Genomic DNA, 14,351 nt, shown 5'->3' on the forward strand with positions numbered 1-14,351 from the left:
GACTAATAAATAGCTCAGTCGAGAAGGTGCTTGCTGTGGGAGCTTGAAGCCTGAGTTTGATCCTGGGAAACTATTTGAAAGCAAAAAGCCGGGTGTGGTAGAGCGTGCTTGTAATCCTATCTCGGTGTGTGTATGTGTGTGTGTGTGTGTGTGTGTGTGTGTGTGTGTTTTGTTCATCCCTGGATCTTGCTAATTCCCCAGTCTAGCCTGTCGGGAGAGAAAGCCAGGCCACTGAAAGACCCTGTCTCAAAACAAAACAAAACAAAACACAAGGGGAAATACCCTAATTCCTCCATAAATACACACTGTGTACACACATACACACACACATGCATGAATGCATGCACATACACACTATCTCCCCCATGTGTACACACATGAATGCATACAAATGCATACACACACATACACATGTACACATACCATATATCCTTCATAAGTACACACACCATGTACATATACACGCAAGCATGAGAATGTATGCACACATACACATGCACACACATACACATGCACACATGCATGCACACCCTATCTACTTCATAAGTATATACACCATGTCCACACACACACAGAGACCCATACACATGTGCACATACCCCCCCATAAAATAGACTATAACTGTACAAAATATTTTAGCCACTGGGGTGATAGATTGTGGCCATACGCTGAGACCATATAGGCAATATTTAAGATGTTGTCTTAGTTAGCTTTAACTGACAAATTGACACAGCCCAGAGTCACCTGGGAAGGGAGTCTCAGCTGAGAGACTGCTCAGATTAGATTAGCCTATGGTCTTGATCGTTAGTTGGTATGAGAGGACCCAGCCCACTGTGGGTGGCACTATTCCTTGCACAGGTGAGCCTGGGCTGTATGAGAAGGCTAGTTAATCACGGGCCTGGTAAAGCATTAGGCAGTTCTTCCATGGATTTGCTTTAAGTTCCTATAAGAATTCCTGTCCTGTCTTCCCTCAGGACCATAAAATGAAATAAAGCAAAGTTTCTTACAGTAAACAGAAAGCAAACTAGAAAATACATACACGGTTGATTCAGTATTTGAAGGAAAAAAAATATAATCTACCCCATCACCAGACCAAAGAAGAAAACTCATCAATGCACAGAAAAACACCTAACAAAACCCAGCACCCATTTGTGATAAAAAATAAAAACCTTCCAGAAAGCTAAGTGAAGCACATTTCAAAGCTTGGTAAAGACTATACGCACATCTGCAGAGCTGAAATCCTATGTCACTGAGGAAAAGTCTTTGCCCCTAATAGTCTTTGCCCCTAATAATTTAGGAATAAACAAAATGGTGGCCACTTTTATTGTTATTCAGAATCATAGTAGGGACTCTAGCCACTGGGATGGGGCAAGAAGGTGAAATAAAGCCAGAAATAAGAAATACGAGAGCAGGGCAGTGGTGGCGCACGCCTTTAACCCTAGCACTTAGGAGGCAGAGGCAGGCAGATTTCTGAGTTCGAGGCCAGCCTGGTCTACAGAGTGAGTTCCAGGACAGCCAGGACTACACAGAGAAACCCTGTCTCGAAAACACAAACAAACAAACAAACAACAACAACAAAAACCCAAGAGTGTTGCTACTCATATAGAGTGCTCACACAGAAAAGGACAAAAAAAAAAAAAAAAAAAAAAAAAAAAAAAAATCTACTCAAAGTAGAACTTGTCAAAGTTTTTCAGCAAAGTAACCAATTACAGACTCAACAAAAGCCAGCCACTGTGCTTTAATTGGATACGCTGAAAACTACAAAATGCCCATTAGACATAAGAAGACTCAGATGAACAGGGAGAAATTCCACACTTATGAACTGGGTGATCTGCCAAGCAGAATCACACTCAGTGAACTTACTAGTAAAATCCCAGAGAGTTTTATAATTGAAATGGACAAACACATTCTAAAGTTCACACAAAAGCATCAAGTCCTAGAATAACTAAAATATTCCTTAGAATAAAACCAGTAGTGAACCCACTATCTGTGACATTGACACACCATCAATCAAGACCACACAGTATTGGCAAAGGGGAAGAAATGGATCAATGGAACAGAACACAGAAACTAGATTCGATGCACATAAATATGCTCCATTGGTCTTTACAAATGTGTAAAATTAATGAAAGGAAGGATTTGGTTTTTAAAAGGGGGTTGTTTTAATTGTGTGTGTGTGTGTTTCTGTACATATGTACGTACACCATATTTGTGTATGGTGTCACAGAGGCCTCCTACAACAGATGAGAATAAATAAAGAGACCCACAGCCAGACATTATGCAACAAGTGAGACACCTTGGATCACTCCACCATGAATGGGCTGTCTCCATCAAATCCCTCCCCTCAGAGATCAGGGAACCCCACAGAAGAGGTGACAGAAAGCATGTAAGACCCAGAGGGGATGGAGGATACCAACAAAGCAAGGCCCCCTAAATCACATGAGCAAAGTTCATATGAACTCTCAGAGACTGGAGCCAAAGGCGCGGGGCCTGCACAGGTCTGCACTAGGTCCTCTGTGTGTACATTACAGCTTCCAGTTTAGTGTTTTTATGGGATTCCTGAGTGTGTGGATGGGTAGGTCTCTGCTTCTTGTGCCTTTTCTTGGGCTCTTTTCCTTCTGCTGGCTTGGTTTGTCTTGTCCAACTTCAATATTATAGATTTTTTTTTAATCTTATATTTTCTTATTTTTTTTAAACGAATGAATGAATGATGAATGAATGAAAGAAACCTAGCCACTAGGGTAAAATCAACAACTGAACTGTCTTTTATACCCGCTACGAGAGGGAACATCAGCTTTCTCCAATTGAGTGACATTGGGTATGTCAACCGTTTCAGGACAGGCCTCATGTTCAGGAGTAGGTGACTAACACATGGTGGCCTCCACAGCTTTTCTAAGTGCTTTTCTTTGGTTTTGGTTTGGTGGGGTTTTTGGTTTGGGGGGAGTGGGATGCTTTTATTTCATTTTCTTGGTTTTGGGGGCTTTCACTGTTGAATTCTGGTTTTGTTCATTGAGAAAGAACTCAAAGTTGGCTGAGTAAAGAGGGGGAGAGGATCTGGAAGGACTTGGGAGTGGGGAAGGATATGACCCAAATATATTTAAATTTAAAATAACATAGAGAGAATATCTTGTGTCTGTATGGATGTGGCACCTGTCAATAATAAATCTGATGGCCTATGGCTTAGGCGGGAAATAGAAAGTGGGACATCCGGGAGGCAGAAAGGATTCTGAGAGAGAGCCAGGTGTAGAAAGATCTGCTCAGGATGTGAGGAGATGGACACAGGGTTCCTGAGCACAGGTAACCAGCCATGTGGCAGAATGTAGGTGAAAATAAATGGATTATCTTAAGTTAAAATTCTGGTTAGAGAAGAGCCTAGCTATATGGCCAAGGTATTTGTAAATATATTTTGAGTCTGAGTCTTATTTCTGAGAGCATGGGCCTGGGAGGAAGAATCCATTTTAATTAATTTTAAATAACAAAAATATAATTTTATTTTAAATAATAAAAATATAATAATACTAATAGTAATGAAAAAACAAATTATACTATAGCAATAACTATAACCCCAAATGAAAGGGGGGAGAGGAAGGAAAAGGAGAAAGAGAAGAAAAGGAGAGAGCAGAGGAAAGGAAGATATTTTGATCTGAATCTCAAACCTTATACAAAACAGAGCATAGAAAAGAAAAACAATGCAATTTCTAGAAAGACAAAGTCTTCAAGACTTAAAGCAAGAATTTATATTAGATACCAAAGTAAGGATCCAAGAAAGAAAAACCTGATCCATTACAGTCCTGTGCTTGCTAAAGGACCCTACTGTGAATGGAGGACAAGCCACAAACTGAAAGAAAAGGTTCCAAATGACTGAGCTGAGGCCTCATGTCTAAAACATATGAGGAACTCTTAAAACTCACTCAGAGCATTCATTTGAAAACTCAGCCTACACACACACCAACGTGTCACTAGAGGTGGCTGCCAGCTGGCAAACAGCCCCAACAGCGGCATACATGCAGATGGCTAACACCATGAGCAACCACGGAAACACGAATTAAAATCACTGTGAGCTATCATACAGCCATCAGGGAGATGAAGACCTTAAAGACAGTGGTAAGATATGCTGTTGGAGATGTAGAATAACTGGCCACTTGCTCAGGCAAAATGGCATGGTTGCTTTGGCAAAACTGGTAATTTTCTTCGCAGCGAAACATTGAATTATCAGGGGACGTGGCAGCTCTACTCTTGGCTATTTCCCCGCATTAAACAAAAGCTAAGAGGTCCACTGAGGTTATACATGAATGCTCATGGTCTGCTTTATTTACAATAGGCTAACTTAGACGCAATTTGGATCAATCAACAGATTATTTATCTGTTAATTTATCTGTAAAACCAATCATGGTACTTATATCACCTGGAATACTACTCACCAATAAAAAAGAAATGAACTGTTGACACCTGTAAAATCTTGTATAGATTTACAGAAAATTATACTGAGAAACAGTCAATTCCAAAGGGTTTTAGGGTTGTATATATATACAAAGGGTTTTATATATATGATATATATATGATATATATGTATATATATATATATATATAAACTCTCTTGGGGCTATAATTATTACTACAGTATGATTTGTTTTTATTACTATTATTATTATATTTTTATTATTTAAAATAAAATTATATATATATATATGTATATGAACATGATGATTCCCAAAGACCAGGGAAAGGTATGTAAGGTGTAGGAGTGTGACTGTAAATAGGCAGCCTACAGGACCCTCACAGTCATGAAATTACCCTGCATCCTGAGTGTAGGTGTAATAGTCTGCACCCATACATTTGATAAAAACACAGTCAGACAAGAAAAGCTGGGACAATCTGAAGAAAAATGTTGGGTTTTACCAATGTCAATATCCTGGTCATGGTGTTATAATATTACTGTGAGATATTACTACTGTGGGGGGGGGGCTACAAGGTAATGCTATGATATCATGACAACTGTCTTAATTAAAATTGCATTTAAAAAATCATGCACAAGAGGCTGAGGGTAGCTCAGAGGTGGTGGGCTTGCCAGGAATGAGCAAGGCACCCAAATAAACAAACAGAATGTTTACGTTAGGGTTTTAAAAGAAATCCCATGTGGGTGGGTTTGGTTTTAGTCCATCTTACTGGAGGAAAACCAGACACAAGTCACGCCATCCTGTGCCCAAATACCTGCATGGAGGATTTTCTTTTTCTGTGGCTTTTCCTCCAAAAGCTTCCATGATCCTGTAGACACACTTGGGGGTGAAGAAGCCATTGAGTCAGCGTCGGGTTGAGAGTTTGCATGTTTTTCTGGAGTTGAAACCATGGATGAAATTTCCTTTTGATGCCTGTTTGATTCAGATTTTTTTAAAGTAGACCAATAAAAAGGGGGGTAAAGGAGAAGTCCATTAAGAAGGAAGAGAAGCCTGTTAATCCATTCACATTGAACATTGAACATTACAGACTTGAAGACGTGAACATCCCCAGACTGTCCTCTCAGGAAGAAAGCCCCTTCTAACTAAGAGTGTCGGCAAAACAGGAAGGCCAAAAATACATGTATTAATCCAAGTTTCCTGTTCATCAAAACTCAGTCTTCCTAATATCAAATTAAGAATTAATATGACTGGTTGCATGGACACAAGGGTGTGGTCAGGTCCAGCCTGAGCCGGATGGTGTGGCTCCCATCACAGCTCTGTTCCTTCCAGATGTGTGACCTCACTGAAGTCACACAGTCCACTCTAAGCATCCTTGGTCCATTGAGAGCTGACTACACAGGGCTGCCGTGAAGATGAACGGGAGGAAGCACTGGCTGTAAACACACAAGCATTATAGAAACCCAATTCTCCAACCCCGGTGTCATCCAGCAAGCTCTTGTAAAGGCATCATCCCACACCTGCCAAGACAGCAGCAAACGATTCTGGAGAATCTGAGGCCAGGAGGGATCCAGAAATGCCCGAGTCTCTTCCCAGGCATTTCTGCCTCTGGGCTCTGAAAATATTGGCCACGGGACAGCTGTGTGGTCCTGCCCTGTGTTCCAACCCTTGTGTGACCCTATCCACACTGTGCATCCCGAGGCAGAAAGGACCAGAACTCATGTGCATGTGCCCACTTCTCCAGACGCATGGTTTGCCTCAGTTAAAAAAAAAAAAAAAAAAAAAAAAAGATTTGGAGGCTGTTACATTTTTATTATTTATTTATTTACACCTAATGGAAAACTTCAAAACAGTAGTCTGTTGTTAATAGCTAAGTGGGAGAAGTCACTTTCCTAATGTCATTAAGTAAAAAGGAAGCTGAGAAATTTGGCACCTGCAGACCAGGCACTGCTCTCTGCTCGTTTCTGTTAAGTCAGAGCTCCTACTGTGGGTTCCTACACCCAGCCGCCTATTACCGCCTTACAGATGGGAACACGGACCCTCCTTAGGATTAAGTAACTTGCCCAAAGTGTAAGAGCTGCAGTAGTAAGTGTTTCCGACTCCAGCACCCAGACCTCCCAGTCCTCGAAACAGAAAACACAGAAGAGCACAGCACGCACAGCTCAATCAGACAACAGACAACTGACCAAATGCACCATCTAAGCAACAGCTGCCCGTTTTGCTGAGTTTGTTTAAACTGCTTCCGGAAAAGGAAGGCCGCTAAGGGGCTGAAAGACCAGAGAAGCTGGCTTATACTCAGGGAATGTTGACTTACTTGGTTTTCAGTTTATTTGCAACATTTAGAAGCACACTTGTGCTTCCCAAATTCCTAAAAGAAGACACTACAAGAATCTCCTTCTAAGACAATCCACGATAGGATCAGACTCTCTTCTCCGAGTTTGGTATCTGTGCCAATGCTTAATTTGTTAATAGGAAGACTTTGTTTAGATGAATAAAAGGTTTTGGTTAATAGATGTATTTTCATCTTCCCATTCGCTATCTCCCTTTTAGATATCTCCCTGGCAGACTAGGCATGAGTATCTGTACAGACAACCTTAAGTCACTTTAACAAGTTTTGACACATGTCCCGAGAGTTGGGATCGGTTGTGATTTTGGTGGAACCATGAATGAGAATCATGATATGGTCTAGAGAAAGATGGGAGAGGTATCTATCCCAAACCTGTCATCACAGGCCTGATAAGGAAATAGATCCAGGGTCATAGGAAGGTGTAAGAGGAAGTTACAGTGCCTGTCAATGTTACAGAGTGAAGCCCAGACGGCAAGCCTTTGATCTCTGGGCTAAGTCTCCAGCTCAGGCCTAACACTGTCCTTGATGTCCAGTAACACTGCTCATCAGGGGTGGGGGTGGGGTAGCTTTCTACAATGGATGGAGTATATAAAATGCTTTTGTGGCCACCCCTAGTCCCTGTTACTAGACCATCCTCTCTCTAAAAAAAACTAACATGGCCAGACTATATGCTTCTCTCACTAGATCACCCAAGGCCCTTCAGAAAAGGGAGAGCAGGAGACGGGAGATGGGGGTGGGAGGGAGTATAGAGGGGGTTTTGGGGGAGGGGGTGGAAGCAGGAGGGGAGTCCAGGGAGAGGACCTAGCCACAGTGACGGGCGGTTTGGCAGCTCACCTGTTATCCGTGTCCTTGTCTGCGTTGTACCACCAGTCAATGACTAAGGACTCGGTGTAAAGCTTCTGCATTTTCTCCAGGTAGCTGTAACCCTGCTGCATTTCCTGAAGCAAAAGGTTCAGATCTTCATCCTGCAGAAATAAGAAGTGAATGCTTCACTAGCTCCTGCAAGTGCGCAGAACGGCCTCAGACGAAGATGCTCAGAGGTTAAAAGCATCAGCCACTCTTCCAGAGGTCCTGAGTTAGATTCCCAGCAACCACATGGTGGCTCATAACCATCTGTAATGAGATCTGAGGCCCTCTCTGGCCTGCAGGTATACATGCAGGGAGAACTCTGTATACATAATAAATCTTAAAAAAAAAAAAAACAAAAACAAAAAAAAAAAACAAAAATCAAAAACAAAACAAAAAAAAACTCATAGGATTCTTTCACTATCCCATGTCTAACCAGCTTTATGATTTACTATTCACATACAAGAAAGGGAATTTACATAGTCACACTTGTGACATCATTATGACAAAAGCAATAAACATACTGCCTCCCCAACCCCCAACCCCAATTTCTAACTCTGGATCTCCTTCCTATAACCACTTGCCCTAGTTACCAAGCTACTATTCAACATATCCTGTCCCTGCAAATTAGTTTGAATTTTCTACAAATGGAACCATAGAATAAATGCCCGAATCCTCCGAGGCTCCCTCCACTCATAATTATTTTGAAATTCATTTATATTATAGTGTGAATCTGCCACTCATTCATTTTACTGTTAAATGGTGTTCTGCTGTATAATAAATATAAAAACGTATCCACTCACTTGCTTACAGGCAGCTGAGATGTTTCCAGGCCTGGGCCGATACAGATAACACTATGAACACGTATGTATGTATGTATGTATGTATGTATGTGTGTGTGTGTGCGTGTGTATGTATGTATGTATGTATGTGTGTGTGTGTGCGTGTGTATGTATGTATGTATGTATGTGTGTGTGTGTGCGTGTGTGCGTGTGTATGTATATATGTATGTATGTATATATGTATGTATGTATGTATGCGTCATTTGTGTGGACATATGCTTCTAGTTATTTTTGGCAAACAGGAGCCTAGGATAACTGGAGCATGTGGATGGTGACCTCACTGTGAAGAGATAACAAACTGTTTTCTGAAATGGTTGTTCAGTCTATAATCCTGCCAGTCAGGTACGAGTCCCAGAGCATCCACATCCTTGCAAACACACAGCATGGATGGTAGCTGAATCTCTGCTATTCTAACACCTAGATGATAGTGTCTACTTGTGGTTTTAATGTGGATTTCTTGTTGCTAATCATGATTTTCATGCTATTTACCAAGCACATATTCTTTTGTTAATATCTTGTTTTCCCTTAAAACAGGGTCTTGCTATATATCCCAGGTCAGCCTTGAACTCATGGTCTTCCTGGCTCTGTATCTTCACTGGTGGGATTCTGATAAAATGTCTGCTTAAAATTTTTGCCCATATTTTGAGTTTCCTCATTATTGAGTTTTGAGAATGTTTTAATATTTGGGGTATAAGTCATTTAGTAGACACAGAATTTGAAAATATTTCTACTCTACTCTACACTACTCTACAGGATTTCTTTTCAGTATTGTAGCAGTCTTTTCAGCAAGGAAGCTTTGAATATTGATTTATTCCAAATGACCTATGGATTATAATTTTTATAACCTACTTAAAATATATACATACAGCATCATTATCTAGGAAGAAAATCTGATGGTGTATTCAAAGGGGCCACTGTACCCAATCATTTACTTTAGCCAGATTACAAGTCATAAAAGGTACAAAACCCAACTTTGTCCCTTCCTACTAGCAGAGAGTCAACATTTAAATAGACCTCCAACTTGTTCTTCAAAAAGGTATTTTGGTAATTGTAAATCCTTTGCCTTTTCATAAGATCAGTTTGCTGATGGGTATGTATATGTGCACAGGCACATGCATGTGTGTATGTGTCCATGTGTATACACATGTGTGTATATGTGTGCACATGCATGTGCATGAATTTGTATGTGTCTTTGTGTATGCATGTGTTTGCATGTGTGCATGTGATGCATGTGAATGTGCAGATACAGGCACACAGGTAGGACATTGGTTGCGGGTGTCGTCTACCCTTTCTATGTTCTGCCTCAAACACAGGCTCTCAGTGAATCAGAGACTTCGAATCTCAGTTATGCTGATGGCAGCAAATGCTCAGGATCTACATGTTTCTGCCCCATAATGCCAGAGTTGCAGGCACCCTCAGTAATGCCTGACTCTTTACATGCATGCTGGGATTCGAACTCAGGTCCTCATGGTTGCAGAACATGCACTCTGATCCACTGACCCATCACCCAGTCTGTTAATTTTCATTAAAATCTTGTTGAGATTTTTGACTGGAATTGTATTGAGTTGACAGATCCACTGGGAGAGAATGCCTAACACCTCTAAGTCCTCTAACACACTCAGAGTACACCTCTCAGCTGGGTTTCACACCATGTGAAGGCCTTTCACATATTCTGATAGATGCATCCTTACGCAGTTATTAATATTATTACTGTTATCATCGTTATTGTATTTCTGCTGCTATTTTCAGTGAGGTCTATTTAAATGTCTACTCTTTGCTAGTAGGAAGAAACAAAGTTGGGTTTTGTACATTTACTTTTACGACTTATAATCTGGCTAAAGCAAATGATTGGGTGCAGTGGCCCCTTTGAATACTCCATCAGATTTTCTTCCTAGATAATGATGCTGAATAAAAATCACGACAGACTTCCTCTCGCTCTGGTACCTTTCACTCCTTATGCTTCTAAAGCATTAACTGGGACTGTAGAAACTTAAAACTAATAAAAAGCTCCTATTTCGGTTTTTAAACTCAAACATTAACTTCTCCCAGGGACACAACCTGGGAAAAGCACATTTCAAAGACTCAAACAAACATTCCAGGAAGAAAGACCCAAGATAGGAGTTTATGAGCCCTTAACACAGTAAAACCTGGGTAAACAGAAGCTACTTAGGCTGATCTTCTCTGTTGTAGAAAGATAAGGTGCATTCGAGTTACTTAGCAACCAGGCCTGAGAACGGAAACCAAGCCTGAGAATGGCTGTTAGAGTTTGGCCTTTATGGTTAATGTTTAAGAAGTAATTGTATAACTACCCTCATAAATTCTGTAAAAATAGTATAAAAGCTGCCCTCAGCTATAATTCGAGGTTCTTCTTGCTGGCATACAAGGGAACCCCAGTGCACTGGGGTTTTTTTTTTTAATCAATTTATCAATTTATTAATAAACCTCATGGGGTTTTTTTTGTTTGTTTTTTGTTTTTTTTTTTTTGGTTTTTTTTTTTGTTTTTTGTTTTTTCGAGACAGGGTTTCTCTGTGTAGTCCTGGCTGTCCTGGAACTCACTCTGTAGACCAGGCTGGCCTTGAACTCAGAAATCCACCTGCCTCTGCCTCCCAAGTGCTGGGATTAAAGGCGTGCACCACCACCGCCCGGCAATGAACCTCATGTTATTGCAGCGAGTCCCACATCCGTGTCTGTCTCTGGGGGAGCACGTCACCTGGTTTTGGATCATTAATTCCAACAGGACCTTGGGAAGGTGGACCAGAGCAGCAAGGGCAGCATCCTTGCAGCTTGCCTGATATTTGAGGATTTGATTATTACAGCAATGTGTACTGAACTTGGTAAAAATGTTTTTCATGTGTAAACCGAGATGGTTACTTTTTTAAAAGACTTACTTAGGTTTATATGTACAAGTGTTTTACCCGCGTATGTATATACACGTATACAACATGAAGCCAGAAGAATGTGCCTGATTCCCTGAAACTGGAGTTGGTTGGTTGTCAGTTGTCACGAGAGTGCTGGGAGCTGAACTTGGGTCCTCTGGAAGAGGAGCAAGTGTTCTTAATTACTGAGCCGGCTCTCCAGCTTTAACTTTTATTTTGTCTATAGTAAGCTGAGGTATTGGCAGTTAACCTCATGACCCAGTAGATGGCTCCATACACATTCACACAAGGTCAGCACTGATTGGACTCCAGAAGCTATTAATTATAGGAAGTTATCAGGGAGATGGATTGGTGGGTCCTGGGAGAGTTCAAAGGAAATAGAGGAGGATGTGTACATGTGTGAAATCTTCAAAGAATAAGTAAAAATAACAATATTGGACAGGAGAGGGAGCTTAGCAGTTAAGACCACTGACTGCTCTCCCAAAGGAACAAACCTCTGTGATCCAGTTCCAGGGGATCCGGTGCCCTCTTCTGTCCTCCAAGGGTACCAGGCAGGCATGTGGTCCACAGACACACATGAAGGCAAAATGTTCATACACACAAAATAAAACAAGAAAAAATTTAAAAAAATAAAAACAAGTGTACTGATATGGTGCGTTATGTGTTGATTTTCAAATGTTAAGCTAGCATTACATTTCTGCATTAAATCCAACATGGTTGGGGTGTGTCCGATGTTTTATGTACTGGCTTTTGTTTGTTAAATTTGTTCTCAACTTTTGCATATTTGTAGCTGGGGAATATCGGCCATCGTAGAGACTTATAGGAGGAAGGGAAAGTACTCCCTCATCTCTGAGTTTTAGAAGAACCTATCCATCAAGATCGTCTTTCTCTCCATCTCGGAGGGCCAAACCCAGGTCCTTGCATGTGACTTGACATTTCTTCTCTCTACAATTCAGCAGTGAAGTCATGTGGGGCTGGGGTCACCTTTGAGGGAACCATGTAACCATGAACTCGATTACTCTGATAGATGTAGAGCTTTCTAGACTTTATATGAATCCAGGCTTTCATTCTCTAAAACACATGCTTGCTAGACCAAGGACCAGGTCATACAGTAATTGAATATTTGGCTTTTATGGAAACTACCAGACTGCTTCCCAACGTGACTTTTATTTTATCCTCCAGCCAGCAATGTTAGTGCCCCTGTTTCTCCTCAACCCACCAGCACGTAGTTTTCTCTGCCATTCTGACAGACATGGAGTGACAGGGCTGTAGCTTAGCTAGTGTTCCTCTAAGGCTGGTGAGATCCTGGCCTGTGTTTCTTTAGCACATCGGTCAGGCCTCTTCAGTGGAATGTCTGCATGTGTTTCCCAGGTTTTCTAGATGGACACGTTTTGGTTTTTTGTTTTTGTTTTTTGTTGTTGTTGTTGTTTTGTTTGTTTTGTTTTGTTTTGTTTTTATGGCCCTGGGGTTTGAACTTTGGGTATTTTACATGCTAGGTGAGTGCTCTACCACCAACCTATATATCCCCAATCCCCCTTTAGGTTTAGGACAGGGTCTCATTAAAGTTCCCAGGCTAGCTATTCTAGTTTGCTTTCTGTTGTGGTGATATTATAAAGTATATAATATAAAATAAGACAGGGTTTATTCCATCGTATTTCATCTTCATTACCGTCTGTCATTGAGGGGAGTCAGGGTAGAAACTCAAATAGGAACCTAGAGGCAGGAGCTGAAACAGGGGCCAGGGAAGAACGCTTCTTATTGGTTTGTTTTTGTCTGCCTCCCAAGACCCAAGGGTGGCACTGCCCACGCTGAGCTGTGCCCTCCCACACTAATCATTAATTAAGAAAATGCTCACAGACTTGCCTGCAGGCCAGTCTGATGGAGGCAATCCTTCAATTAAAGTTTCTTCTTCCCAGATGACTCTGGATCGTGTCCGGTTGGCATAGAAAACTAGCCAGCACACTGGTCCTGGACTAAACACAACCCAGGCAAATCTGAAACTTCTGATCCCCCTTGGTTCAACCTCTGAGTAGCTGTGATTACAGGCCTGTGCTCCAAGGCCTAGCTTCTTTCTAGAACTTTTACAATTTACAGTTTTATATTGGCACCCATGATTTCCTCTGTGCATGTGTGTTCTGTGTGTGCATGAAGATCAGCGCTCTGGCTGGGCTCACTGTCATTTCACCTGTAGACAGTCAGTTGTTCCAACTATTTTTTGAGAAGGCAATCTTTCCCTCTTTGAATTGCTTTGAGCCTCTGTGTAAAAGCAGGCAGGTGTGCTGTGCATGGGTATTCCTGCAGCAGTGTATGTAGCTCTCCCCCCACCAAAGCCATGTTGTCTTCATTAGCACAGCTACACACACACACACACACACACACACACACTCACACTCAAATACACACAGTCACACACACTAACATACATATTCACACACTCATGCACACACATTCCCACACACACTCAAATACACAGTCACACACACTAACATACATACTCACATTCACACACGTGTACACACATTTTCACACATTCCCACACATGCATATATACACTCACACACATATACACTCACACACATATACTCACACATACTCCAGTACCTACACACACACTAACATATATACTCACATTTACACATACATGTACACACATACTCCCACACTCATATACACTCACACAGTTGCACACACAATACACATAATCTCACATACACACACATACAAACATAACAACACACATATACTCTCTCACACATAACACACACACCCTAACATCAGTTACAGTGCTTTTCCCCTTTCACCATGGGTAGACATTTTCCTGCTGTTCTGTAGGCCTGGTTGTTAGTATTCTGTCTAAACTCCACCTCCACAGTTACCTGGCAATAGCCAGGTATGCTCCTCCTCACAATTACCTGGCAACTGCCAGGTAGGCCTGGTCCACTATAAAAGGGGCTGCTTGCCCCCTCCTCACTCTCTTACCCTCTATCTCTTACTCTTACCCTCCTACTCTCTAGCCTCTCTGTCCTCCCCCCTCCTCCATGTGGTT

General features: G+C 41.5%; 1 protein-coding gene across 8 annotated transcripts in view; it reads right to left on the reverse strand.

Moving 5' to 3' along the window:
- Vwa3b (von Willebrand factor A domain containing 3B) overlaps positions 1 to 14,351 on the reverse strand; it is a 162,031-nt gene that overhangs the window by 55,941 nt on the left and 91,739 nt on the right. For all 8 annotated transcript variants that reach the window (XM_034521629.2, XM_076915058.1, XM_076915056.1 and 5 more), the window contains 2 exons: positions 7,576 to 7,706; positions 5,212 to 5,369 (listed from right to left, as the gene is read on the reverse strand). In XM_034521629.2, coding sequence (XP_034377520.2) covers positions 5,212 to 5,369; positions 7,576 to 7,706 — 289 coding nt within the window. The remainder of the gene's footprint in view (positions 1 to 5,211; positions 5,370 to 7,575; positions 7,707 to 14,351) is intronic.

This window comes from Arvicanthis niloticus, chromosome 17 (assembly GCF_011762505.2).
Source record: "Arvicanthis niloticus isolate mArvNil1 chromosome 17, mArvNil1.pat.X, whole genome shotgun sequence".
NCBI lineage: Eukaryota > Metazoa > Chordata > Mammalia > Rodentia > Muridae > Arvicanthis > Arvicanthis niloticus.